Here is a 27,973-nt window from a genome sequence, read left to right on the forward strand (position 1 = left end):
AGCTGAGGACCGGGGATGAGCAGCACACACCATGTCACTGATTGTCTACAGGACACAGCACTGGTCCCTGCTTTGCAAGGACTGCTCTGCAGGCCAGCTGGATGACCATGCAGTTCACTCCCCAACTTATTTAGCATATGCAGTTTGGCATATTGTTTCAGTCATCTTAAGGCTCCCCACCCCACAGCACAGCACCACCCCCTGCTTCTACCCACACCCAGAGTGCTGGCACCTGTGTCCGTTGATGAAGGCCTCTCCCCCTGTGGTGCTCTCATCCCCAGTCAGCATCTTGAAGGTGGTGGTCTTGCCTGCTCCATTGACACCCAGCAATCCGAAGCACTCCCCAGGACGAACACCCACGCACAGCCGGTCCACAGCCAGGATGCGCCCAATTTTGCGGGACTTGTAGACCTGGTGCAAAGAGGAACAGATCTGCAGCTCAGGGTGACAGCTTCCCAGGCAGGATCAGAGCTGCAGCTGCAGGGGACTGGGTCAGAGTCACCTCACCCTATGGTGGTGGCAATGGAAAGCACCCACAGGGCCAACACCTGTGCTCCAGGAGGGGAAGGCATTAGCAGAGCTGCAGACTTGTCCATCCTTCTCCTCTACTCCAAACCAGACCCCTGCAATGGGTCCTGGGGGCATGTGGTATGTGGGGTGCATGCACCTCTAGCTTTGGGCCCAGGCTCCCCCTGCCCGCATAACCCACTCCTGGTACTGCTCCTCCGGTGGCTGTGATGGGCCTAAGGCCCCTGCGCTAAGAGCTGTGTCTTGCCTCAGGCAGCAGAGGCTCACAGTTTTGGATGCAGAGGTCTAGGGCTCAGCTCCTGCTCCTGAAGACCCGTGGTGGGCAGCACCTTACATCTGAGTCCTCATCCCCATAGTGCTGAGGGTGCAGAGGACAGAGGCCATTCTACCTTGGTCAGGTTCTCTATCTTGAGCATGTCATTGTCAGCATCGCCACGCAGGACCCGGTGCCTCTCGTTGGCCACATCGATGTCGTCCTCGATGGGTTTGGTGGAGACAGGCAGCCGCCTGGGGGAGAGGGAAATGTGACACTTGGATCAAAGCAGTAGCTCTGCGAGCTCAGATGAGCCAGAGAGGCAACATCCCACCCCCACCAGACTCATCTCTGCCTCCTCCTATCAAAATCATCAGGGCTTAGCTTGGGTTGCTTGGAAACAGCAGGGGGTGGCTTGTTTTGGGGCACAACATCCCGTCTCTGATGATGCCCAATCCCAGACCCATTTCTAAGGCTCTGAACTGCACAAGGCTCTAGTGGTTACTGCACAGGGTTTCATCTCAGGACCCTGGGTCCTACTGTCATCTCCACTCCTAGTACACAGCAGGACTACCCTGTTCTCCATGGCCCAGTAGTGAGCGAGTGCTCTCCAGAAACTGCCCAGAGGCTGAGCTCACTGGAGAGCTGTGGAATAGCCCCCAGAGGGAAAAGGGTCACTCTTGGACAAGGGGCTTTGGGGTCCACAGCCAGGATCAGGCATCTCCAGGATCCAGCTCAGGAGAGATTGGTCCCCTGGGTGATGCACAAGGCTAGGAGCTCCAGATCCTAAATGACAGCTCTGCTCTGGCTTGCTATGCAACTGTCATCAGCCACCCCCCGACCACTTGCTATGTCTCTGTTTCCCCAGATGTGGAGAGGTGGGACAGCACAGATGAATTAAATGTTGATGCTCCTCCCGTTGTGCTGTCCATGGTACAGCTGCTCCAGCAATGCAGCCTGAAGAAGAGAACTGGAACAAAAGGGCCCAGACTGAACCACAGAGTGCTCCTGGCTCCAGAAGGGCAGAGGGCAATGAACTAGCAGCATCAGGACTACACATTGGGATGCCTTCCTCCCATGTACAGGGAGAGGCCCAGTCATGTTTTGCAGACCCACAAGCCCAGGAAAACACTATCTGCAACTTAACTGTGGGGCACTTCCCTGAACACGGTGCAGACCCAGAACCCTACCCAGGGCATAGCACTCCAAGGCCCTCCAGGGATCACCACCCTGCTGTTACTCCCAGCATAAAGCAGCACAGTCCCACTGTTCCTCCCCTGCATCAGAGCACCCACCAGCCTGACAGAGCACTCCCTGCTCTAGGAGCCAGGCTCCATGGGGGCTTATGCCAGCCTGAGAGGTTACTTCAGCACAGGCTTGCTTGGTCTAGCCCAGTGGTCTCCAAAGTGGGGTGTGCACAGCCCAGGGGGTGCGCAAGATGATCCATTGGGGTGCGGGAAGAAAATATTAGAACTCCTATTGCAGTTTACGTGTGCCCGGTTAATACATATATTGGGGGTGCGTGTTCAAAAATTTTTTTACTGATAGGGGTATGCGATCAAAAAAGTTTGGAGACCACTGATCTAACCAGCAAGCATGGCCTGTGCCTGCCACATCAAGGCAGCACAATCCTGCAGAGGCTGGACGGGGCCGACTCGTCAGCAGAACCTGGCCTGGTTTGGCACCAGGACTCAGAGACCAGTCAGCTCCACACTCCAATTCGTATTGCTGAAGGGCAACATACAGATCCCAGAGTTGAATACAAGGCTCATGTTGATCTGGGTACCAGCCTCTCAAAGCAACCTCCTAGTGCAGCTTCTGTTCTGGGAGCCCAGTAAGCTCATTCCCAGACATCTGCCCCTCACTGCATTGCTGCAGAGCTTCAGTTGCTGGGAATCAACTCTGCTGGACCCTTGACAGCCCACCCATGTCTGACCCCCATGGAGAGCCCACAGGGAGTGATGGATGGAGTGCCTCCCCCTCACCCCCCATTGCCACTCACTGTGGTTTCCGAAGGAAGTTATACTGGCACATAATCGTGATGAAGAAACCAACAAAGCCTTCAATTGTCATGGCGACCAGGCCACGGGTCACGATGTCCCACTCAAAGGGTGATTTAATTTTATCAAATTGCCCTGAGTAGAGAAGTGAAGAGGATAAATGTTCAGACAAATATAAGACAACAGCAATCACACATTGCACCCAGGGAAATGCACAAGCCTGTTACAAATGTACTTTTGTGAAAGGTTGGGTAATTCCTTCCTGACCCCAGCTGGTGACAAACTGAGCCCTGGAGCACGAGGACGGAGAGCAACCATATTTTTCCCCCATAAGACACCAATACATAATATCAATGCATGAAAGGAAATCAAGTTACCTTAGTTGCTCAAACAACAGAAAAAAAGAAAAGTCTACAAATGTACAAGAGAGGAATGAATCATAGGAGTTTCCCAACAGACAGCTATTTAAAACGCCCTTTACAATCTAGTTACAGTTTAAGGCAATTTAATCTGGGCTCTGATTCTGCCAGGACACATGCATTTACTTCAATTTTTCCACTGAGTGGAGCCACCACAGCCAGATTGAGGCAGAAGGAGAAGTCATGCCCATGTGTAAATGGCTAAAGGAGCTGAGTTAAGATTTTTAGGCTTTTCTTAGTGTTGTGCGAAGAATGCTTTTACACAGCAATGATATTTAAACAGAATAATGATATTCTAAACTGAAATGCCCAGAATTTTACTACATCCAAAACTAGGTTAGAGGAGAACATCAAAAGGCAATGAAAATTAAACATTATTAGCACATTCTGAAACAACAAGCTCAAGGCTTAGATGGAAAATCTCCAAGGGAAGAAGTAGGGTCTATCAAAAATTATATACATTACTTGAGCTGGACCATGAAAAAAACAGAAAAGTATTTCCCCAGTATAATAATGCGTCAGTGCCTAGGCAAAAGAGTTTTATTTCGCTTTCAGTTTAATTTAATTCCTGGGATCAGTGCCATAAAGAGTGTCTGAGGCTATTTATTGTCATCAGTGCTATATCTGGGAAGAACAATGCCTTTTAATTATGAAACCGTTCACCATTAAAAAGTCATCATGCAATTTTTCAATGTCAATCAGGTGACAAAAACATAAATGAAAATGTATATTTGGAGGATCATTCTGATTCTGTTCCAAAAATATTAAGCAGCCAGCAGCTCTGAAAAATTAAGAGATGGGAGCAGATTAGGAAATGGAAAGAGATTTTTTAGGAGCAAGCTAAAGATACCTCAATGTGACAGGAGGGCAAGTTGGTTAGAAAGTCCTAAAATAGACCACTAAAAGCAGCCTCATTTCTGACGCACTTGAAGTAACCTGGACATAGCTTTGGTTGGAAAATTTAGGACTGTTTTTTTTCTGGGAAATTTGATGCCAACAGTGTCGTGACTGACCAGGATGACATGGCTCTTATGGTTATTAGTGGTCTGCATCGAGGCGATGTCTCAGACATAGGACATAGATTATGCTAGACATGATAAACTACAGCACGACTACAGACCCTGCCCAACAGCCTGCCTCAGACCATTCCATCCAGGCACAGTCTGCCTCTCACTTGGATGTAAACCCATGGCAGCCAGTCTGGCTTTCATGGATAAAACAGGGTGTGGTAGATGAACCATAAATCAGGCCATGCTGAGGCAGGGAGCAAACAGCGGACTTACCGATCTTGGCGTAGTATTCATTGATGTATTCATTGTATGCCATTTCCATCAGCCCGTGGCCCAGGTTGTAGTTAGGGAAGATGAGGAAGCAGCTCTTCAGGTAGCTGTTAACGACCTTCAAGTCCTGAAGGTGGGGCAAAGAAAGGAGATGATGTGTTTGGTCCTGTCTTGTGTGTCACCTGCTAGGAATGTCCCCAAGAAAAATGGCTGTGCTGTGTGGAGAGGGGGAGCTTCATGGAGAGGATCAGTAGTGCCACAATCAGGTTAACAAGAGCTGGCAAGCAGACACCCTGCACTACAGAGCAGGCTGTGGCAATGTGCTCTCTCCCTCCCCTTCTCTTGTGGCATCATGGGTGCTGTGCTATCATCACCAGCAGCTTAGCAATGATAGCTTGGATACCACAGGCACTGGCTCAGAGCAGGTCTTGCCAAATACAGCAAGGCTGAGCTAGATGGAATTGGGCCAGATGTCCTGTTCCCCTTCTGGTGACCCACAAGAACATGTATGCATCTACCTTGTCATGCTCAAAGAGCTGCAGTAGGAAGGTTGCAACGGTGGCCGTGATGCCAATGAAGAGGTTAATAACGATCAAGAAGACATAAGCTGAGCTGGGCACCTCAAACCAGAAGGAGGCTGGGTACATGATGGGGGTAATAGACCAACTGGTGGAAAAAGAACCCCAGGACAACTGTATCAGAGACAGCAGACAGGGAGGACCAGGCCTGTCTTCCCTTATACCCAATGCAGATAGGTGATCTACTAGATGCTCTCTGTCCCCATTACACCTACTGGATGACAAATTTCTAACTCCAGGATTCTTAGTTCACTGACTATAAGTAGAGTAGCTTTAGCCACGCCTCAAACATCTCCTCCCAGAGTTAATCTTGAATCAGTAGTAGCTGCGCTGGGAGAGTCTCCAAACAAAATAGAACAAGCAAACCTCTTGCCCTTCTGTGGTGATCTCCCAGCTTGGCTCTCAAGGCATGCAGCAGACATGGATGGGACTGGCCTGCCACGTTGCCCTGTTCAGCAGAGCAGTGCAGTGACCCATTGCAGACAGGGCTGCTCTGACAGATTAGATGCCCAGACACCAAGACGCACATTTTCAGAAGTGGCTTCCCTTTCTGGGCACCAACCTTGAGACCCCATGAGCCCAATTTTGGTGGGTACTGAGCACCCAGTACTCCCACGGACTTCAGTGTGAGCTGCAGGGGGACGGGCCACAAGATCTGGATTAGACCTTGGTAGTCACTGATATAGAGAGATTCTGGGCAGGTCTCAACTTTTAAGCCTGCCTGCACCAGAAGCTGAGATCCTTGTCCACACATGGTCCAAGCTCTCAAGCTGAGAGCCATCTCTGAGCACTATGGTCCATGTAACTCAAACAGGAGCCCTCACAGGCTTGGCTGTGCTAAGATCCATGTTCTAGGTACAAGGCATCCTTCATCCCTTTGCAGAAACAGGAGTGTCTTATGTGAGAACAGAAGTAATAAGGTAGCCTGTAGTAGGACAAGGTAGAGACCATCTGTGCTGAAGTGTTATAGGGTGAGAGAGGCTGAGAGAGAGGTGGGGAATCCTAGATTTATCACATGAGAGGAGGCAAAACTAAAGGCAGGAGCCTAGTTCCTGTATACAACAGCATTTACAGTGAACACCAGCCCTGTGGACGTACCCATAGAGCAGGAAAAGCGAGAGGACAGCCGGGAAGTTGGTGGAAGAGGTGTATGCCGGAAGGTCGAACACAAAGAGGATAATGATGCAGCAGGTGGCTGGCACCAGGTAGTTCAGCTGGAAAAGAAACAAGGGAAATGAGTCAAATTGGTAGGGGGAGCTGAGCCCAGAGCCCAGACTGCCTTTCAGGACAAAACAAATGTGGTGCAGGAGGCACCATGGCAGACCTGGCCAGCGGAGCTTACCACAAAGGGGAGAAGGAACCCCAGACCCACCATGGCCAGGACCCAAATTCGCTTTCCCTCAACAGGTCAGGTCTTGTGCCATAGCTCTATTGGAGCTATTTCTCCTACAGGCTGGAACAGCCATGGGCATGACACAGACTGCTACATTGCCTCTTCAAACACCTGGTAGGTGCTCAAGACTGCAGCAGACGCCACATAGGCACAGTACCTAGACAGAGAGACTCAAGACGGACAGTCTGAGTCCTTTCCTAGCAGTGCTGTAGTGTTTATACTAGAACTGGCGCCTCAACATCTCATTGTTAGTTCACAAGAGTCCCTTTTGGTGGGGCTTTTCAGGAGACCAAGATGGGTCCATTTCCTGCTGAAGTCTTCATGGAGCAGGACATGCATTGTCCCAGTCCAAGCCCCTCGCTTCAGAGATACGAAACCAGGCCAAAGGGAAGGGCAGAACAATTATTCCCTCAGGATCCCGGATGGGATGATAACCTCAAATACCAAACCTACTGCATTCCACATGGCCCCTGTGTGCCAAAGACGCACATGGGTCAGAGACACACAGCCAAGCCACCCCAGGAACCCCATCAAGTCCAAGTGTCCATTCCCCAGGAAAAATGCCCAGCAGCTCCTATGCTAATAAGAGGCACAATGGCAGCAGAGTACTGTCAGACAGCCAACAGAGGCGAGGAAAAGCAGTGTCATACAGCCAGAGAACTCTGCAGATAGGCTGAGGTCCTAGCCAAAAGTGCAGCAACCTTTGTAGGATGGGTAGGAGGGAAATAGCTCAAAGACTTTCCATGGGCATTAGGAACTAGCAGAAGGGTGGGGAAAATGGCCCAGTTCTGGAACAGTCTGCTGAGGAAGGAGTTTACTGGGGGTGGAGAGCCTTCAGGGGACTGGCCCACCACATCTGGGGGGGCATGGATGTCTCTCGCTTGATGGTCCTCAGTGGCATGCCCAGTGCACATAGCACCCACTGGCCAACTCCTTCACTGTATGGGTCAACTTGAGTGGGCACAACTGCTCTGAAACACCTTGTCTGCTCTTACCATATCCCAGACATAGTTGGCCAGCCAATAGATCACTGGGTCGCAGCCACTCACGAACTGCAGGTGCTTGGCTTTGGTAGCCTTCTCAGCCACTAGGAACACCACAAAGCTGGCTGGCACGAAGGACATGGCCACGATGATGAAGATGGCAATGACCACATCAGTGCCTTGCAGGCTACAGTGAGGGAAAAGCAGCAGAAACAGGAGCAAGGAGGAGGAAAACTGTTATCTTCAGTGAATGGGCAGGGGCAACTCACCCAGAGACAGGGTGGCCACCACTGCCAGGCACCCCAGTGGGGACACAGCACATGCCAATCTAAGCAGAGACATGCCATAAGCAGGGGAAATGGCAAAATTCCAAGTTCTTCAGAAAAGTGACTCACGCTCCCAAGATACTCCCCCAAAATGATGTTTTTTGGTTGCTTCCCAACTAGGCCTCCAATGCCAATGGTGGCCTTTCTAAAAGGCAGCTGCCTATGGTTCTGCCTAAGCCTGCTTGTCTGTTATAAAACAGACAGCCCATTTTGCAGTTTCCTCCTTTGCTTCCCACTGTTCATCACACAGCTCCTCTCAGGGGTGGCAGGAGCTGGCACTGCTCCTGCCTTGTGGGGTCCTACAGCCATGGCCACCCGACAATGTCTTCTTCCCTTTGTATAACAAACACCATACCCCACTGGTACGTACAGGTAATCCAGGGAGAGGCTGGCGCTGGTCTTGTTCATGGGGTGATTGGTTACTGTGATACCTACAGCAAAACAGGAAAGGGAACGCAGATTATGTGAAAGCAGAACAGCAGACCTTCACCCCCTCAGCCTCAGCCAGGCTGGCTGAGAACGGCAGGCCCTGGTGCCTATCCTGAGGAAGAGCAAGAAGTTTCCTTCCCTGCTGCAGAGCAGAGGGAGTCCTGTCACAGGAATAATCCTCCTCCTGCACCTCTACTCAGAGAAGCTCACAGAACTTCAGATGTTAACTAATAAACCATATATGAACCCCATCAGGGCCCCCGTTCTTGCCATTTCATAGTGGTATAAGCTGCAGCACAGAGCCACTTAGGGCTTATTCCAGCTTCTGCCACTGAAAATCCTGGCACCTACCCCCTGCTGTGACCCCTGGGGCTCTCACAAGTATTTCCAAAACCAAAGCAGCAGCTTGACCAGGCTGGGCCTTCTCTTAATCCCCATCACAAAGGAGTCAGGCACTAGCTTGCCCACCAGGGATGTTTCTTCCCCCATTCATCTGGGCTGTTCCCTAAAAGCAGGAAGGGGTTGGTCCCCAATGCATCTCTCCTCTGTGCATGCTGTGGTCACCCACACGCCTGCCCTCTCACCATAGGCAGCTGGATTTCCCCTGCTTTTGGGCAAGTTGGCGCGCAGGATGGCGTTGTTCAGTGCATTGAGGTAGGTGGGCATGCTGTGGTAGCCCTTGTTGTTGTAGAAGACCTGGAAGGGCAGAGCAGAGAGATGGGTTCAGGCTTGTAAACCCCAATAGGGGTCAGCGAGGGGAGGAAAGCAGAGGGGCTTGAGTGAGGAGAGATGGCCCCAGACAAGTCTGACAGAGAAAGCACAGGCCCCCTTGGGACTGCCACACCCCTGCCCTCTCCTTCAAAATCTGCTACCAACTGGTGCCCCAATGAGGCAGGGAAGTTGCTCTTGTATGGTAGCTGGGGGCTCACTCTCTTGTTGCAGGCAGGAACACCCCCCTCCCACCACACATCTTCCTGCCCCCTTGCCTCCAGTCCTAGGAGCTAGTATGGGAGAAAAGAATCAAGGGACTGCTGCTCTTTAGGCAGTCATCCACTGCTCTGGCAATGGTGCCCATCCATGAATGGCAGCAAGCTGGCCAAGTGCTGCTACAAAGCTTTACAGACACCCTGGAGACCAAAAGCCACCGCACCTGCCCAGAGCAAGGAGCGCATAGCCAGTTTTCTCATTTTGGTGAAGGTAGCTCTCTGCTAGCAACTGTCAGGGCCAGCAGACTCCCCATGAGGGTCCTGAACAAGAGCCGTTCTCACTCAGGAGCACATGAAGACATTAGTTTACTGCAAGTGAAATCCACCCCCTTGCTCTGGAGTCCCTTTGACAAGGCCCAGGAAAGTAGGAGGGGGAAGAGTGAGTGGGAAAAGGGGCCAGGGAGAGGACATGGAAAAAACTTCCTCTCTTCCATCAGACAAGACATGCTCAGGTCTCGCCTACCTGGGCTGTTCTCCTGACTGCGATCTTCCGCACCGTGGGAGGAGCCTTGACCCCAAAGGATGCTGGGATGGATTTCTGGACATTGCCAAAGGTGAGTGCCCCATACCTGAGGTAGAAGGGGACACAAGAGGAGAGGCTGCAACTACCTTCGCTACACAAGCAGCTTGGAGGTGCCCTTGAAATGCCAGACTTTGTGGGGAGAGAGACCCCAGATCCGTTCTCCTCTGAAGGGCCTTACCTGGCAGATGCCACCCTGGGACCCTCTTCCTGTCAGATGTGACAGCAAACACGCTTCTGAGCAGAAGCAAGGGAATTCTGCCCTCACCTGTCCTGCTACCACAGCAGGCTTGAGAGCCATTGCCTTCACCACAAGGAACGCTGTCACTGCTGCTAGTCCATGCTGCACTGGGCCTAGCACTTGCTGAGCAGTTCTTCCTGGATGATGGAGCAGGAGTCAACCTGATCCCCATGTCTCCCCAGAGGGCCAGCAGGAAAGCCCCTGCATTCAGCTGTAGAGGCATGTAGCCTCCTGAAGGAACTCCTTCCAACTCTATGATCAACTGTGCAGCTCTCCCGAGTCCCCCTGATGCCTCCAGGCCACCTCAAGTGGTCTGCTGCCAGAGATCCATTGCCCCCGTGGTTTCACTTAAGCGCCCAACCACCCATCTCTTCCAAAAAAAGCTCTGGCAGGGCCAGGCAGCAGCAGAGCTAGCCCATGCTCTCACCTGTGCAGTCGGAAGCGGTCCGAGGTGTACAGCAGGTACTCTGAAACGTTGCGCCCGGTGATATCAGCTAGGATGTCCCCTGTCACAACCTTCATCTGGGGTGGGTGGCCTCCCACCCCACTGGGGCAGGAGAAGCCCGTCCCCTGCATGGAACAAGTGCACTTGATCGGCTCATGGACGATACGGGGCAAGGACGGTGCTGAGGTGATGGTCTCTGAAGGGACAAGAGAAGAAAAGCAGCTCTAAGTCCCCTCTGCATGGTGAAAGGCAGGGACACTTCAGTACTGCCCATTAACACTGGCCATGGCTGCTGTTGTTTCTGGGAAGGGGGAAACAATCGGAGTGCTGAGACAAGGACAGAGTCATGCAAGGAGAAAGCATCCTTGTGACCTTGCCAAAGCTCAGAGTCCACCTGGATGCAGACACCTGAGGACTAGCTTTCACAGGTTCTTTGGAGACACATAGCTCTATCATTTGAGGCTCCTTCATTATTTATCTTCTACAAGGTCCAAATGAATCAGAAGGGGTTAGAGATGGGAGAGGAGATTGATCAAGATCATATGTTTGACAGCACTCAGTGACCAAGATGATTTACTTGTGGATTTACTTTACAGTTAGGGCTGCCAGGCTCTGGAATGGGCTCCCAAGGGAGGTGCTGCTCTCCCCTATCTTCAAGAGAGGTTGGATAGGTATCTGGCTGGGGTATTATGATCCTAGCACTCGCTTCTGCCCAGGGCAGGGAGTTGGACTTGATGATCTGTTCAGGTCCCTTCTGACCCTAGAAGGTATGAAACTATGGAAGGAGAGGAACAGGGGACATGATGGAAGTAGCTGGAAGCATGAACAGTCCACAGAGATGGGAGATCACCAGTAACTCTTATCTCTGTCTTATGGTCCCAAAACAGAGGGCACAGGAAGAAACTAAAGTTTTATACAATGTGTACTCTATCAGTCTGGGGAACTCCCTGCCACAGGGTGCTACTGAAACCAAGAACTTGGCAGGCAAAATTCTAAAAAAGGGCTGGACATTCATACGTGTTGAAAACATCCTGGGTGACAGTGTAAGGGAAACCAGGATTTTGGGAGGGATAGTAAATGCCAGGCTTCCAGACATGCTCGAAATACTGGAGACAGAGAGAGCTGGGCGGGTCATTTATCCCATATCTGTTACCATGGGTTTCTTACACATTCCTTTAAGGCAGCTGGTTTTGGGAGCTGTCAGGTACATGACACTGGGCTGGAAGGAACTCCAAGCTGACTTTGTCATTCCTTTGTTTCTAAACTCTGCAATGCCAACAGAGATCTTCCTCCCTGAAAGGTGTGATAGGAAAATCCCAGACAAGTCCTTCCTGGATGCAGTAGGGAGTGCAATCCTTTAGGCCCAGTGGGCCGTGCCAGCCACCCAAGTTCCAAGTCAGGCAGCACCGTGTGGCATGAGGGCAGTGGTGGTTTGTTCCTTACACTCTGGTCACCATGCCAGGCATTACCTTTGACAGTGGAGGGGTAGGTGGTGGAGTTCCAGGCATGCAGCAAGTCCTCGTCCATGGAGACAGGGTAGTCAGACGGGGCAGGAGATGGTGGTGGCGGCACAAAGTTGGAGAGCGGCAGGCCCTGGGTGAAGGAGTCAACACACATGGCATCAAAGTACTTGGCCGCCAGCATCTTGGACTCATTGCTGTTGAGGTTCAAGGTCTGCACCAGCTGGTCTAGGGTGCTGTTGAAGGCCGTCTTCAGCACACAGGTGGCCCCCACCCCTGAGGGCAGGTGGAAGGTGTTGACGAGCAGCTGAGGGCTGGCATCAGGAGACAGCTTTATGCTGCAAAGAGGGAAAGTGGGTGAGAAGGGCTCAGTGTGCACAGGATTCCTTAGCATAGGCCCAAGAGTCCCTACTGCTTATGTAGCAGCAACATGGGCTTGCTAGGCCAGGCTCTAAAGGAGCGGCTGAGCTCCTACGGCTTGAGGGACCCTCACGGTTTGGTTAGATCTGGCAACCTGGCTTGGAGGCTGAAGGGGACTGGGTGGCTCGGGGAACTAACGAGGACTAGGGAGACTTGCTTGCTTGACACAGTCTTAAATCTAGCCCGAGCCTATAATCTCTGATAGGTGTTGGCTGACCGTAACTGGTATGAAATGAGCTTCTGGTCTCATTCACCTTGGAAACAGCTGGGCACCGCCCCCAAGCCCATTGCCTGTCTAGGTGTCAACCTGTGCCATGGAGAAGACAGTAGATGAGGCTGAGCTCCAGCCTGGCGCCTTTCCCCAGTGCCAGACTCAGAGGAATGACCCTGCTCAGAGAGCAGCAGCCCGACTGCCCTCCTGAGCCTCTGCCTGAGACTGCAAAATCCCACATAGTAGCATTTCCCTCAGCAGGACATGAGGTCCTGTGAGAAGATTCACAGGGGTGTGCCCTGCAATCCTAATCCCTTGCTGGTGGAGAGGGAAGGAGAAAGAAGGCAGCCCGGGACATCTCCCAGGCCAGTGGCGACAGCTTCTCACCGGTACTCGCGTCGCTCCTCATTGGCGTAGGGGATGAAATTGCCCTTGGGCTGGGTGTAGTTGTGATACTGAGACGGTGAGAGGATCAGAGGGGGCAGGTCACCTGAGAGACAAGGAGAGATGCTGCTGAAGAACTTCCCTCATGATGGCGGCCACTGGGCTCTGCCGTACCTGCCTATTCTGGGTCTGGATGTCAGCCCTGGGGACCCAGAGAAATGGCCTGGGGGACTGGCAGGCCCACCAGCTGAGTCCTCCTCTCCCATTTTTCAGAACTGCTGGGCAACTTCCGCCATAACACCCAAGGGCTGCTTGGAAAGCTGCACGGCAACTGCAGCCCCTGGCACAAAGGCACTCATAGCCCAGGCCAGATGCTCCAAGGGTAGCAAGAGCCGAGATAAGACTGTTCTGGGCTGGAGAATGACCTTGGCACCAAGTTGATGGAGAGGGGCTGATGGCTCCAGCCAAGCCCCAGTTTTTCACCAATGGAGCCCAGAACCCACCAGCCGCAGGAGGACGCTGCTGTCCAAAGCAGGCTGGAGTGGAAGTGCCCGAGTGTGCTGTGACTGGAGTTGCTAGAGGGTGAACACAAAAGGGGAAGGCTGCAGGATGGGGTTTCACAGGCAGGGCCAGTTGACTTAGAATCGCAGTTTATAAAACAGCCCCCACATGCAGCACAGTACAGGTGGATCCCGTCTCACCACAGGGTTCATGTATTGCATCTGATTCAAAGAGCCTGTTTCCAGCCCTCCCACCCCAAGTAGAACATAGTCACCCTGCTGCAGACAGCTGCCAACCTGGGGTATCTTGGGAAAGGGGCATCCTACAGCCTCTGCATGAGATGGCTGGGGAGGCTTACACCTCCAAGAGCCACCATCTCTGGTTCAGACATGTCAAACACTACTGGTCACATTTCCATGGGCATCTTCAAAGGTAAAGGCTGGAAACTCTAGGATTGTGGAGCCCAGGTCTGTGGGGAAGTATAAGACAGCCAAAGCTTGGCTATAACCCTTGTCCCAGAAGCACCTCACCACCTTAGCTGGTAGGTATACTCGGGGCTGTCCTGGGGGGGTGGAAAACCAGGGTGATCGGCCTGGGTCTCATGCTCTGGGGGGGGCTTGCAGAGCTGGGCAGAGTGGCTGCATCCAGCCACTCACTATCCACCCCCCCTCCCCCCCGTTGCTGATGGCTGCGGCAGCTTTTTCATATCTGGAGTGTGCGGGATCAGGGTGGTGGTGGGGCCTTGCACCCTGCTTGGGTTGGCTCTGGGTGTACTGGAGAAAGCAGGCTAGGGAAGGCCTGATATCAGCACCCATACGTACCTATTTCAGGCACAGAGAGTGCCACAGTCATGGCCACGCAGACGAAGAAGGCGGGCAGCAGGATCTGCGAGAAAAGGGCCTTGGTGTTGCGTTTGGCACAGTGGAAGCGCTTGACTATCAGCCCGTGGAACTGGCGTAGCTTGAGCCAGGAGCCCTCCAGCTTAAAGCTCCCCTGTCCTGCCAGGGCCTGGTCTTCAGCCTCAGCATCGACCTCTTGGTCTGGAGCACAGGGAAGCAACATGCAGAGGAATTTAGGCTCTTTGAGGCCCTACCACTCCAGGGGAAGCATCCATACCACTCCCTCAGGACTTGCCACGCATACACATCAGTAAAAGCATGGCTGCTTGAGTGGCTAGTGATCTAGGCTGGGGTTCTCCACGCAACCCAGGCACACAGCATTCCCCTGAAAGGCTGCAGTCAGGAAAAGGAGGAGAGCTGGGAACCCCAATATCTGGGAGAGCCCACTCCCATTAGGAAAGGGGACAGGCTGGAGACAGAGAAGGACAGAGTGCTGCAGCCAGAGAGCTCCCATTAGCAGTAGCTGGGGAAGTGCCAAGCCCCAGGCTCAGCTCTGGACAGGCAAAGCAGTGATGGAACTGATGTCAGACTCTGGATCCCACCACTCCCAGAGCATCCCTTCTAGTGTTAGCAAGTTAATAAGACTGCCCAAGAATACCTGACTGTATCCCCAACCTAAGCAATATGTGGAGCCCCAAGACCCCGCTAACAGAGAGGAGACTGAACAGATGTATCACGTAAGTGCACAGGAGACAGGAGGATGTTTAACAATCATACAGCTACGCGTGAACCCAGGGGATACTACATCTAACAAGCTAACAAGATCTCTAATTTACACCTGGAAACCAAGGCAGGGAAGTTAAGTGCCTTGCCAAAGGCCATACAACCAGCTCATCAGTGATGGAGCCCAAGATCTTAAGACTCATCTATCCATGTGTGAATCAATAAATATAAAAGCATGTAGCAGGTGAAGGCTGGGACTTTTGTTCCAATGTGTCAGAGAGCCCCTCACTCAAGAGGTTTGTGCATTTTACCATGAGGATGTGGAGGTAGTAGGTTCAGGCCAGGGGAAGAGGGTTAACAAATAAAAGGTAGTGTTTTTTCCTCTCATTCAACCATTCTTTTTCAATTTTTTTAGCCAAGGAAGGCTTTAATTCTCCTGACGTGACATAGGTAGAGACGGGACCCTTCTGAGGGAATCCTGACTCACCAGGATCAAAACACTTCAGTACACCCTCATGACTCCTGTGCAACTGTGCCCACACACTGCACCCTCAGCGCTTCTCCACAACCTCCTGCTCCATCTGGAAGGTGAGGTGGTGTCAGGCTCTTCCCATGACAGCCTCAAAGGGAGAAGTGCCTGACAGACCTGTTAGTGCCAAGGTCCAGCAGGCAAAACCAGCAGGGTTGAGGGAGCTGACCGGAGAACAGCTAGTCAGAAGTTTTCCATCACAACTATTTTGGATACAAATATTTTGGGGGGACGGGGGCAGTTTGGTGCAAATGCTTCAGAATACTTTGAATTCTCATGGAAAAAAGGTTAAATGCCTCAAAATAGAGATGCTTGGAGTCTAAAATACTGATGTGGTGCCTCATGGCAGTTGTAGCTCAGGTATCTCATGCTCCCAGTACCCAGTACAAGGCAGACTCCCCAGCAGGCCTTCATCTTGCATCATAAAGCAGGCCACGTTTCCAAGTGTATCATGACAAAGTGGTGCAAGAGCTCTCCCTCGCCCAAAGAGGGATGTGTATCCTGACACTGGCCATATTTTTTTTATTTGAGTGTCCTGGTGATGACTCTGGCACACTCCTGAAAATACATGGTTATTTTAAACATAAATCTTCCTGCTGGAAAACACATCACTATTCTCCCAGTTAGAGTCTGTCATCCAATCAGGGAGCAGGGAATAAAAAACAGTACATGTTTTAGATGACTGACTGTACATCAGCAACAACAAATACCAACAGTCTGGCTCAGGCTGAAAGTCATCTGCACAAGATGTTTAGCAGTTGGTCCTGAAGAGCAAACACGTGGGCTGGATTCTGTCAGTTTGTGAAGGAGTCACCACCAGAACAAGGGACTCATATTCAGGGAGGAATCCCGCGAGCTCCATCTCATGACAAAGAAGAGTCAGTCCCAAGGTGTGTGCTCACCCACAGCAAGCAACACTTCTGGACTCTAGCTCTGGATTCTGCGCACACACAGACACCCGCCCGAGCTACACACTGCCAATGCAAGCAAGGTACCATCAGGATAGAGCAGCCCTGTGAGATCTCCCAGGTCCAGCTGAAACCCTCTCAGAGCTCCTGCTGGCCCCTAAACCTGCAGCTTTTCCATCCGAGTGGGTTCCTGCTCCTAAGGAACCCACCAATGCTCAGGGGCTAGTGCTCTCTCCCTTTCATCACAGCTAGTGAGGGTACCTCTGGCCATGTCACTGTTGAAGAACAGGACTGCAGGGTGGAAGAGACAGATTCCGGCATGCAGAGGTTTGACTGACTATGCCCCATGCACAGGCTGCAAACTTTCTCCCTGAACCCACGCTGGGGACAAGAAAGCTGGTTTGGGGGGATGGTAAAGACCAACTGGAGCTGGTAGCAGCTGCCATCTTGCCTGTCCCACACAGGAGCCGAGAGCAGAGCCAGAGCAAAGCACCTGCTGCCCAGCCGAGCAGGCCAAGCCTACCCCGCCAGCGAATTTAAGGCCTGCCATGCAGTGCGTTACAAACCTTGCAGACTGATGTTATCAGGGTCCTGCAGATTATCAAACAACGGAGAGTAATCCCCATAGAACTCCGAATAAGCCCCACCTTCATCGCCCCGCACGGAGCCCACAGAGGAAGCCGAGCGCAGGGACGCCTGGGACTGGGCCAGCTTGGAGCAGGCCACCAGGTTGCTGAGCTCCACGTCCGGCTTCTCAGGTGCCTCCACTTCAGGAAGGGGCTCTCCATTGGCCTCAGGCTTCAGGCCCGCTGGGGGAGCTGGTGGCTGCAGCGCATCCTTCTTGGACTCCTTCACATCTGCAAGGAGAAGGTGGGTTGGTATGGGAGCATCAAGAGCCATGCATCCTGAGGCAAAGCATCCTTCCATGGACATTGCCCTTGCTCTCAGGCAGGAACAATGGTTTGGCCCTGAGATAGGCCGTCTACTCAATTGCCAGTTGCATGGATCACAGGGACCAGATCCAAGCCTGAACTGAATGCATGTTTTAGAGGGGGAAAGGAGCTCTTCCTTAAGGACCCTGCCATCTCAGGACACCAAAACCCGACCAAGATTTCCTGGGTCCCATGACCTCCCTTGCTCCTGCACTCTAGTGCTGGCCATGCCAGATGGAAGGCTTTCACTAATAGTACATCCTTAACAAAGCTTCCTACCAGTAGAGAATTTCCTACCAGATAGGAGACTGAACAAATCCTTCACCTGCCGGCATATATAGACGCTGCCAAACATAAACCCTGCCCCTGCCCTTTATGCAGACTCCTTACCGATATCACTGTTCTCCAAGGACTGGTCCTCCTCGGAGACTTTCAAGAACACCTCTTCCAGGGTTGTGTCCATTAGCCCAAAGCTGGTCAGATCCAGCTCATCCAAGCTCTGTTCCAGGTGCTGCAAACAGGGATAGCTCCCAATGAGGAGATGAAGAAGCCCATGGCAAAGAGCTGTTCTTTCAGGTTATGCATAGACAAGTCCCAGTGCCCAGTGTCCCAGACCCCTGAAAAAAGATGGCCTCCCCCACTGCCCAGCTACCACAGACAGGACGGCCACATGTCTGACAGTTGCCAGCACCTGGACTGATGCACTGCAGGCCTTCAAAACTGCTGAAGGCTGAGCCCAGATCCCTAGCTAGAGCTGTCACAGACTCTTGTCCTCTGTGAGTTCACATGAGACAGGAGGCACTGACAGTTGCCTGTAGTTATGGCTGCAGGAAGTCTCATTCCCAGGGGTGCTCTGCCCCAACTCACCATCCACTGCAGTTTGCCCACAGCCATGGAGCTATAGCAGTTACCCTGGGGAAGGGTTTCTGCTGCCTGCTCACAGGAAGATAAAAGCCCCCAAAGCCACCCAAGAAACCTGAAGGGAAGAGCATGCTGTAGCAGCTGTCCTAGTGGCCTGGTGCCCTGTGTTGCTCTGGGGGCATCTGCTGCAGCAATGCAAGCTGACAGCAGACCAGAAAAGCCCAGGAATAGGCACGAGTGTGCTGGAAACTGAGCCACAAACAGCCTAGAGTGCATGATGTTGGGGATGCTCCAGGCTGAAGGCCATGCCACTCAGTAAGGGCTGTGTCTACTCTAAGAGCAAAACCCTTAACAAATCAGCCACCCAAATCCCTTTAGCACCTCAGAATATTCCACCCTGACACACAATTCAGTGCTGCTCCCACAGCCGATGCTGCAACGTACAAATCCAGCACGTACAAATCAGAGGCAGAGTTGTCCATGAAGGATGTGTACAACAGACTAAATGTGCGTCTACCCTATGTCTCAGGGGAATCAAGCAGACAGAAAGCATCTCCACACTGTTCTTTTAGAACTGAAAATAAGCTCCACATCCCAGTCAGACCACTGACCCGGCCCCACCAGTGTTCCCCTGCTCTACTAGCACCTAGACCAGCATCTGGGCAAAGGTTTGATACCTGGAAAAGCCTCTCAAAGCAGCCTTTCTTGACAGCCTCACTGGGCAGGATGTAGGAGAGCTCTGTGTTGGTGTCTGAGATCAGCAAGCAGGAGGCAACATACTTTTTGATGAATTGGGAGACCCGGGGCTCAGAGCATGGGCTGACTGAAGAGTGGGATGGAGGGCTGTGAGTCTGTCCTGCATCTAGCACAAAGGAAATCAGGTCACTCGGTCAGTATGTCCTACTGGGTCCTCAAAATGTTACCTTCTGGGATGTACAAGCTGCTGCTCTTTTTGTTAATTCTGAATTCAGGGAGGGAGGGAGGGCAGGGTTTCGGTGCAGGGGAGTGCAGCCTTTCGCGCACACAGAATGCAGTGAGCTGCCCCTACACTGCCTTGGGCTGGAGTGTCCCCAACTACAGCTAAGAGGGGGGTTTCGCTTCTGCTATGCGTTTAACTTTTGGCCTCTTTGCAGGAACTTCCAGTAAGTGGAGCTCGTTCCATTACTCAGACACTTGTTAACCAATGAATCATCTTTGGATGCTTCCAGCCTGGCCTGAATTGAAACCAGTGTCCTGCAGGCAGACAGCTCCATGCAGGATTTTACCAAGCCCCCGAGCCAACCTGCGCATAGAGGGGACAAGGCAATTCTGTCAGATGGCAGATACTATATCCCTATGCAGGTAGTGAGATGTAAAATGTCCAGATTTTCAGTGTTACTTGAGCAGCAAAGCAGATGGATTTTCCCAGTTTAGCTGAACTGGTCGCCAACAGTGGCTTCCCCTGGGTCAGCCACATGGGACTTACTTGTACACACACCTGTGCTATTCCGGGTATCTGACTGCCTTTTGACCACTGTCAGCTTGTAGCCATCCCCATAGGTGCTCTTGAGGAAGAGTGGGGAGCCACAGCACTTGAGCTTGCCATGGGAAATGATAGCGATGCGGTCCCCCAGCAGGTCAGCCTCATCCATGTGGTGTGTGGAGAGGAGGATGGTCCTTCCTGCAAGGCCAGAGAGAAGCACATATAAGGGGCATCAGAGAGAGTTGAGCAGGGACAGGAGGTGCATCGGGGAAAGAAGGCTCTGGGAAGGTGAGAGCAGCCTGCACGGCACCTGGCTGACTGCTGCTGCCCTCAGACAACACTGCCCTGCCAAGCAGCGTGATACTGGACATGGGCCTCAGAGATCTTTCCACACAGGCAGACAACCGCAACACTCTCCCCTCCCACAGCCTTTTCAACCAAGGGACTCAGCATGTTTTGTCCAGGTGAGGAAAGGCTGATGGGGAGGAAACAGAGACACAACGGTGGGGAAGGGCTTGTCTCATAAAAGAGCCAGCAGCAGGGGCCTGAACAGAACAGAGATATCCCAACTCCCCATCCTGAGCTCCCCCGCCCACTTGACACCATTTGGTTACATATTCATGCCAGAAGGACACAAACTCCAGTCCCTACTTCCCTTCTTCCTCCAGGCAAATGGCCTGACTGAGGTATTCCTCTCCCAGGCATTCAGGGGAGCACAGGCTTTGTTTGCCAAGGCAACAATAGAAGCAGCTTGGATTGGGGCAGGGTGCAACCTGGAGTGGCTGATAAAGCTCAATCTGCTGGGTACTCTGGGGTTTGCCCACCTGGTTTGTATTTGAGGATCAGATCCCAGATGGCCCTGCGCGCATACGGGTCCACACCAGCTGTGGGCTCATCCAAGATGACTGCCCGTGAACCCCCCACAAAGGCAATGGCTACTGAGAGCTTCCTCTTCATCCCCCCAGAGAGCGTCTGCACCAGCGAGTGCCGCTTATTGGACAGCTCCAGGTCTTCGATCATCCTGGGGACAGACACAATATGCATCACAGCACATGGCGCTACAGGACAAGTGCTCCTGCCTGGGTAAGGCTGAGGGGTCTGGGCACACTAGCAAAAGCGTGGGCCAACAGCTCTGTTTCATGAGCAGGACAGCACACGTGGCTTAGCAGCTACTATTTCAGACTCTCTGCAGGCAGAGATGCATTGGGCATGCTACTTGGAAATGCTTTCTTTGCAACCACAGAGGCTGGAATGACAGCTTCAGCTTTTACTACCCAAGTCCATGAGTTTCTAGAGTGGCCAGGGAAGTGCAGAGGACCTGCTCTCAGAAAACTGGGGCCCTTTTAGTCTCTTTGGATGGTGAATCCAATGCATCACTGGCCACCCTGCAAATGCTTGGCTCAGAGTTCATGGGGCCCTGCTTACAGGGCACCAGACCTGCTCATACCAAGCCATTCAGAGCAAGACAGCCTGAGGACTTGTTTACAGCATAGGACCCTACTTATCCATCTCCTTGCGGATCTCCTCTTCTGCCATGCTCTTGAGCTGCGAGTAGAACCAGAGGTGCTCCTCCACTGTCAGCTTGTCAAAGAGCACGTTGTGCTGCGGACACATGCCCAAGTTCTTCCGGATCTCATCCATCTCTGTCCGGATGTCATGGCCATAGATAGTGGCAGAGCCCGAGGTTGGTGGAAAGAGGCCTGTCAAGATGGACCTGGCAGGGAAATGACAATGTGAGGGGGCCCCGCCTCCTGCTGCCTTCCTCTTCATAACAAATTGGTGCCTGCCTAGCACAGGGCCATTGCAGACAGCCCCTAAAAGGGACGCTGGCAGGATCACCCTGGGCAACAGCTCTATCCAGCACTGCCCAGCACCTCCATGGCCCAGCTTATTACAAGATTCACCCTCCAAGACCTGCTCCCCACCCCAGCTGCTGCTATGTTAGAATGGCACCTCCCTCCTGCCAAGCCTCCCCCAGGCATTCAACTTTGCCAGAAGCCCTCACACCTCTGACATGCTCCCAGGCCTCCACCCTCAGACACACGATGGCTGTGTCTGGCAACAACAGTTCCAGGATCTGCACACAAGCTTGTTCGACAACAGCTGCTGAAAGCCCCTGGACTGTAACACCTGGGGCACGGCAAGGCTGGATGCCTGAGCTCCCATCTCTGGCTCTGGTGTAGGAGACAAGGCCTCCGGCTGGCACAGAGCCACTGGGGACTCCTGGGACTAAGATCTCCAAGCAGGCCAGGGTGACAATTTGCTGAAGCCCAGAGTTTTAGCAACTGGAACAAGCCAGACAGGCAAGATGGGACAACTGCACCTCTCATTCCACTGCTGCCCATCATCTCTTCCTCACAGCAGGCAGTGAGGAAATAAAAAAAGGGGTGCCCCCATGGTGACTCACATGGTGGTGGTCTTGCCTGCCCCATTGTGCCCCAGGAAGGACACCACTTGGTTCTCATAGAGATTCAGACTCAGCTTGTTCAGTGCCAGCTTCTTGTCTGTCTTGTAGACCTTGGTGAGCTTGTCGATGCAGACAACCAAGGGCAGGTGGTTCGGCTCCTCCTCAATGCCTCGGGTCTCCTCTGCAACGAGAGTTGAGGAGAGGGGCTTGGGTGGGCTGTCCCAGCTCTTCAGGACTGGCCAGCAAGCAGCTCTGGCTCCACCAGCCTCTTCCCTCAGGTAACAGGGTACTAAGAAAAGGACTGAGTGACTTCCTGAGGGATGTGCCCACCTGGAGACCCAGCAGATGGTCACAGGGCTGCAGGAGCCCTGACCAGGTGGAAAATGGCTGGGATGGCATTAGTAATGCCAAGTGATGACACAGCCTTAAACAAAGCCATTCAGGAAATTAAAAATGAGGGGCTGAATCCCAGGAAAGAACAAGGGAAACAGCAGGCACCAGCTTGGAGACAATTTGCAGCCTTGACCCAGTCTCTGTCTCCATCTCACTCAACCAGGCTCCCAGCTCCCCCTGCTCATCACCTTCTCTTTTGTCCCCCATCCTCCAGCCAACATCCTCTCCCTTCTTCTGTTTCTACCCCCAGCTAATCCTGTCCCAAAACACTGCTGAAGTGATGCTGGATTACACCAGCTGGGGATATGGCCCTAATCACTCTTCCTGCTGAAAGTCATCTTTTCCCCCCTTTGTGTTCTCTCTTGCCCTTCACTGGACCCACTCCATTCTCTGATGCCTTCTGTCAGAGGGTCTCTTAGGGCCTCACGCCACCTCTGTAGTAAAGGGGTCTCCTAACAGCCACCCATTCAGGGAAACAGAAGCCAAGGAGGTGAAACCAGAGTACAGGGAGATGAAATGATTTGCCCAGTATTAGCCAGCAACACAGGGGCAAAGTTGGGGACAGATCCTGGGGTCCCTGACCACATTTTCACCACTGGAACCAACCTCCATCCCAGGTTCTGCTCCCACTACGGCCATGCTTACCCAGTCTCCTGTTCTCCATTGCACAGGCTTGATCCTCCTCCATGATGCTAAGGCGGGTAGTTCGTGACCAGGGCCAGGTACATTCCCAGGTTTCAATCCGTCCATTCCCGAGCCAGTAAGACTTCTGGAAGGGGAAGTACCAGGGCCGGGGCAGGCCATACATGCCTGCAAGGCAAACCAAGCCCGGAAAATTAGAGGTGTGCTGCTCTTTCAGAACCACGACTGAAAGAACAGCACATTGTGAGGTGGCCAAGGGGCATCATATGCAGATCTGGACAACAGATTTTAGGTAGAAGATGCCTATTCCTCTCAACCCCCCCAAAACAAATCTGGAGTGACTGAAAACTGAATTTTTGTCAAATTGGTCATACTGTTTCAACAACAACAAAAAATCCATGTGCATTTAAAGAGCCCAAACATCTCAAGGTTATATTTGGGATTTACCCAAATTTCATCTGTGGGGAAAAAGGAAGGAAAAATAAGAACCTGAAACAGGAATCTTATGTTACAATTCAGCCAGAAAACCAATGAATTACTTCTTCCTGAAAACTTGAGCTGCACCACTAGGAGAGCACCACAAAAAGGCACTGTCACCTGTGGGGCACGTTTGCACAGACATCCTATGCAACTACACAAGTGAGTACAATCCCACCCGTCATGACCAGAATCAGCCTCCTCTGTGGTCATATCCACTGAAGGAGGCTGCTAGAAGGTAGGTCCAGTGATTCTAGCAGCATCTCTGCATCTGGCTCACAGCTGGGTAGCCACAAGCCTCTTCCTGCAGGGGGAGTCCCTGCCCGTACCTGGGTGCACTGCTTCAATGTACCACGTCAGCACTCCATACACCACGGCATCAATGATCAGCATCATCATGGACAGCAGCAGGTTGAAGTCATCACCTTCCACAGGAGACTGGCTGAAGGTGTGCCACTGGATGCCCACACCAGCCACTTCGTACAGAGCAAAGTACTTGGAGCCCAGCCCAAAGGCTGTGGTTGACATGAGGGACTGAGGGGAGAAGATAAAGAGGACATTAGTCCAAAAGCTCGTCACCTAAACCCTGCACAGAAACCACAGACTGGTGCTGTGTGGCAGGGAGAACGGAGACAGTGCTGCTGTCTATACATGGGACCTTAGCAATTCACAGCTGGACTCAAGATGAGAAAAACGTGGGGGGCCAAGGAGTGGTTCACAAGGGGCTACGTCCTACTGAAGAGAGCCAGGTTTCCTACACAACCTGTGGAAGGCAGGGAAGAGGTGTGGGGTTTGGCATTAATGGGGGCCAGGATACCACCTCAACCAAATGGGAAGAGGCTTACTATAATGCTTTGCTCTTCTTCATGAAAGGGTGGATATAGGCCAAACTTTGGGGATGCCCCCAAGACCTTCGCTGACAGCTCCCAGGTCTCAACACATGGGAATCTGCAGTCATGAGCCCCTGGGTCTTTCCAGTTCTCTGCCCACTTGCTACTGCACAGCTCACTCCCTGGGGGTCCCCGATTACTCCAGTGACTGGGGCTGGAGGAACAGACTGAGCTCTCTAATTGGCCAAGAGACAGCTATTGGCCTTGGGGTGCAGGGCACAGCTGATCTCCCACTGGATGGAGAGAGCAGGCATGGAGAGCACTGCCTCTATACCCACCTCATGGAGCCTGGGCTCCATGGGGAGTTTATGAGCCACCATGACAGCCTGGTACTCACTGCAATGCACTTCTCAAAGGCTGTGATCTTGTCATGAGCCACTTCCTCCCGGATGGCAACATACATGTAGGGGACGTAGCTCAAGAAGTAGATGATGCCCCCGCAGGCAGAGGCTAGCTTGGCCTTGGAGTACAGCACAGACACCAGGAAGCTGCCAGGAAAGACATGGTTATCTCAGCTGCTCCAGAGAGGAAGGACATTGGGCTCTTCCACACCACCCAACTTCCCCAGGTGATGCCCCCTTCCCAGACCCTACCTGGGCTTCCAGGGATTGGGTGGAAGAAAGGATAGTTAGTCTTCAGTCTTACTTTGATGGCCTTGAAACTCTCCAGTTAGCTACACAACAGGCACAGCATGGAGTAGTAGAGCAAGGTGCACTCACCCAGCCCTGGACAGAACCTCGGGAAACAAGCTGAGAGAAGCTAGGGGATCTCTTTCACTGGGGGCTTTCTAGAGGTGGATGGAGAGATGTCTGTCTGGGATGGTTTAAGAACAAGGACATCCCTTCCGTCCCTACAAGTCTCATGCCCTGGAGACACCTGGGCAGTTTAATCCCCATGGGCCATTCAGCTCCCTGCCCCTTGGCTGAACCTAGGACTCACAAGGGACCCCGATGTGTGTGCAAGACAGATCCCTGCCCCTGACAATAGCACCGGACACAAACTGAACAATGGCAGCTCACCTCATCACTACCAGGTCCTGATACTCTATCCCTCCATCCTAAAGTTTCCATGGAAACCATCCCAGAGCAAATACTGGTAGGAATTACAAAAGGAGCGCAATGAGTAAGGGTGGAGTAGGGAAGGTGCAGAGAGGGTTGCCTCCTGTCCTCGCTTTGCCTTCCTCTAGGCCAGGGGTTGGTAACCCCGGGCACACATGCTACAGCATGGCACACAAGGCCATTTTGCTTGGCATACCACAGCCAGCTCAGGCTCAGGGCAGCTGCCACCAGCCACAGAATTTGGGCTGGTCACAGGAGGTGGTGGGGAGGCTGCAAGCAGCCTGGGATCTGTGGCAAGCAGCAACTGCCCAGAGTGTGGGCCGGATGTGGAAGGTAGCTGGGAGGCTACAAATGGTGCAGCAGGGTCTGGAGCCCTGGCCCTACTCTGTGGCCAACAGTTGTGCATGTGCCTTGGGATGCAAGGCTGGAAAGGGGCCAGAGGCACTGCATCTGCACACCTCGGGGAGCATAGTGGGGAAGGGGCCAGGACTGCACTGCCAAAAGAATTGGGCCCCTTGCAGCTCCCGCTCTTTCCACCCTGGCACACCAAGTCCAGCTTGCCGGGTTTTTCTGGCAGCTCAGCTAAAAAACTTTGCCGACCTCAGCTTTGGCAGTGGCATCTGAAGGGCTCTGCATGTTCTAACCAGAAGCACAACTGGAGATTGCTTCCTTGCAATCCTCAGCCCTGGCAAGAGTGTCAGCCTGCCCACACCCCCCAGATCCTGCAGACATCTGCGTTCTTCCAAGTGCACCCACATGCGGCACAGGAATACAACAGCCTTGTCCATCACACAACTCATGCTCGCCCCATCGATACCCCGGGTTGCTCATTAAGGCCAACTAAACAAGTGGCCAGTGTTTCTTTAACCACACATGTGGAGCAGGGGTCTCCTCCAGTTACATGGGGGTAAGTCAGGAGGAACTCCATGGAAATGAAGGGAATGACATCTTCAGGCCCCCAGCCTGTCTGTTCCACCTCCAGCTGCCAGACAGTCCACCCCACCGCTGGGTGCATATGCAGGTAGGGAAAGTATTTGCTAATTGTTTCCTAGTTCTGCCGCTGGGGTCAGAGCCTTAGGATTCTTGTACCAGGGAAAGGTTCTCGATGTTGCTCCATGATCCCTTGCTGCTGTGTACATCACCATGGGACCCACTGAGAATGACCCTGGGTAGTCCTGTATGGTTATAACCCACTCTGCCACCTTCAGACACTCTTAGCCCCAAAACTCTCCAGGGCCAGGCAGCACCAACATCAGCTCTACCGCCTCCCCAGAGCCAAAGGCCAGTGCTGGCTGTGCCTCATGTAGCATGTCTCTAGATGCCTGGCCCCCTTGCTTCATCAGCCCAACAGCTACAACACCAGACTGTCAAATTTTGACCCTGACCAGCCACCAGAGCTCACCAGAACATGATGGTAGCCACAGCATAGATGGCCAGGAAGAGCCAGATGATGAAGACATCACTGTGCATCAGGACTTTACCATACTTGAGAATGGCGGTGAGTGCTGTGACAGAGATAGATAGCTGGACAAAGCCGGTGATAAACCAGGCCACCCAGTGCACTGCATTGTTTAAGCCCATCATCTTCATCACCTGCAAAAGACAGTGTCATGCTTTACCAGGGCATATGGCAGCAGGGGTCATTTCCACAGGACAGACCTCTATCCCATTAGTGGGAATACTTCCCCAGACACAGGGTGCCACGATACCTTGGCTTTGTGCTGACTGGAACCTGGGACCAAGGTGGCAGCTCTGCGCCCAATGCCCTGCACAAATCTAAGTAGGGTTCTGCTGCCCATGTTGGTCAGTCCAGAACGAATAATTGGATTCCTTCCCCCCAGTTCATAGTTTCTAGGGTCGGAAGGGACCTTAGTAGATCATCTAGTCCGACCCCCTGCCATGGCAGGAAAGAGTACTGGGGTCAAACAACCCCAGCAAGGTGTTCATCTAACCTCCTCATTAAAACCCCCAGGGTAGGAGCCTGCACCACTTCTCTTGGAAGTCGGTTCCAGACCCTAGCCACCCTGACCGTGAAGTAGCGCCTCCTGATGTCTAGCCTAAATCTACCCTCTGCCAGCTTGTGACCATTATTCCTGGTCACTCCTGGCGGTGCTCGGGGGAACAGGGACTCCCCCAGTGCCTGCTGATCCCCCCCCCACTAGTTTATAACAGGCCACAAGATCCCCCCTCAGCCTTCTCTTTTGGAGGCTGAACCGGTTCAGGTCCCATAGCCTCTCCTCGTAGGGCCTGCCCTGCTGTCCCCTGATCATGCGAGTGGCCTCCTCTGGACCCTCTCCATGTTGTCCACTTCCCTCCTGAAGTGTGGCGCCCAGAACTGGACGCAGTACTCCAGCTGCAGCCTGACCAGTGCCGCATAGAGGGGGAGGATCACCTCCTTGGACCTGCTCTGGATGCATCTGTGGATGCATGACACGGTACGGTTGGCCTTCCTGACTGCCTCCCCACACTGCCGGCCCATGTTCATCTTGGAGTCA

At 52.8% G+C, this 27,973-nt stretch overlaps 1 protein-coding gene across 4 annotated transcripts in view; it reads right to left on the reverse strand.

Annotated features, from left to right (window-relative positions):
• Window positions 1-27,973, reverse strand: part of ABCA2 (ATP binding cassette subfamily A member 2) — an 86,743-nt gene that overhangs the window by 9,617 nt on the left and 49,153 nt on the right. Inside the window, exons 17-41 of one of the 4 annotated variants that reach the window (XM_090022776.1) lie at window positions 26,881-27,071; window positions 24,758-24,908; window positions 23,860-24,064; window positions 23,057-23,221; window positions 22,019-22,199; window positions 21,113-21,325; window positions 20,436-20,632; window positions 19,627-19,809; window positions 18,827-19,005; window positions 17,679-17,799; window positions 16,923-17,213; window positions 14,179-14,397; window positions 12,860-12,962; window positions 11,851-12,179; window positions 10,364-10,577; window positions 9,639-9,744; window positions 8,774-8,885; window positions 8,131-8,191; window positions 7,447-7,621; window positions 6,157-6,272; window positions 4,999-5,146; window positions 4,484-4,607; window positions 2,784-2,916; window positions 918-1,035; window positions 233-411 (exon numbers count right to left, since the gene is read on the reverse strand). In XM_090022776.1, coding sequence (XP_089878902.1) covers window positions 233-411; window positions 918-1,035; window positions 2,784-2,916; window positions 4,484-4,607; window positions 4,999-5,146; window positions 6,157-6,272; window positions 7,447-7,621; window positions 8,131-8,191; window positions 8,774-8,885; window positions 9,639-9,744; window positions 10,364-10,577; window positions 11,851-12,179; window positions 12,860-12,962; window positions 14,179-14,397; window positions 16,923-17,213; window positions 17,679-17,799; window positions 18,827-19,005; window positions 19,627-19,809; window positions 20,436-20,632; window positions 21,113-21,325; window positions 22,019-22,199; window positions 23,057-23,221; window positions 23,860-24,064; window positions 24,758-24,908; window positions 26,881-27,071 — 4,214 coding nt within the window. Of the gene's footprint in view, window positions 1-232; window positions 412-917; window positions 1,036-2,783; window positions 2,917-4,483; window positions 4,608-4,998; window positions 5,147-6,156; window positions 6,273-7,446; window positions 7,622-8,130; window positions 8,192-8,773; window positions 8,886-9,638; window positions 9,745-10,363; window positions 10,578-11,850; window positions 12,180-12,859; window positions 12,963-14,178; window positions 14,398-16,922; window positions 17,214-17,678; window positions 17,800-18,826; window positions 19,012-19,614; window positions 19,810-20,435; window positions 20,633-21,112; window positions 21,326-22,018; window positions 22,200-23,056; window positions 23,222-23,859; window positions 24,065-24,757; window positions 24,909-26,880; window positions 27,072-27,973 lie in introns of all 4 variants that reach the window. The other 3 variants (XM_090022774.1, XM_090022775.1, XM_090022777.1) reach the window with 3 other exon arrangements.

The sequence above is a fragment of the Crocodylus siamensis genome, chromosome 11 (genome assembly GCF_052110815.1).
Source record: "Crocodylus siamensis isolate JL-2025a chromosome 11, ASM5211081v1, whole genome shotgun sequence".
NCBI classification, from domain to species: Eukaryota; Metazoa; Chordata; order Crocodylia; family Crocodylidae; genus Crocodylus; species Crocodylus siamensis.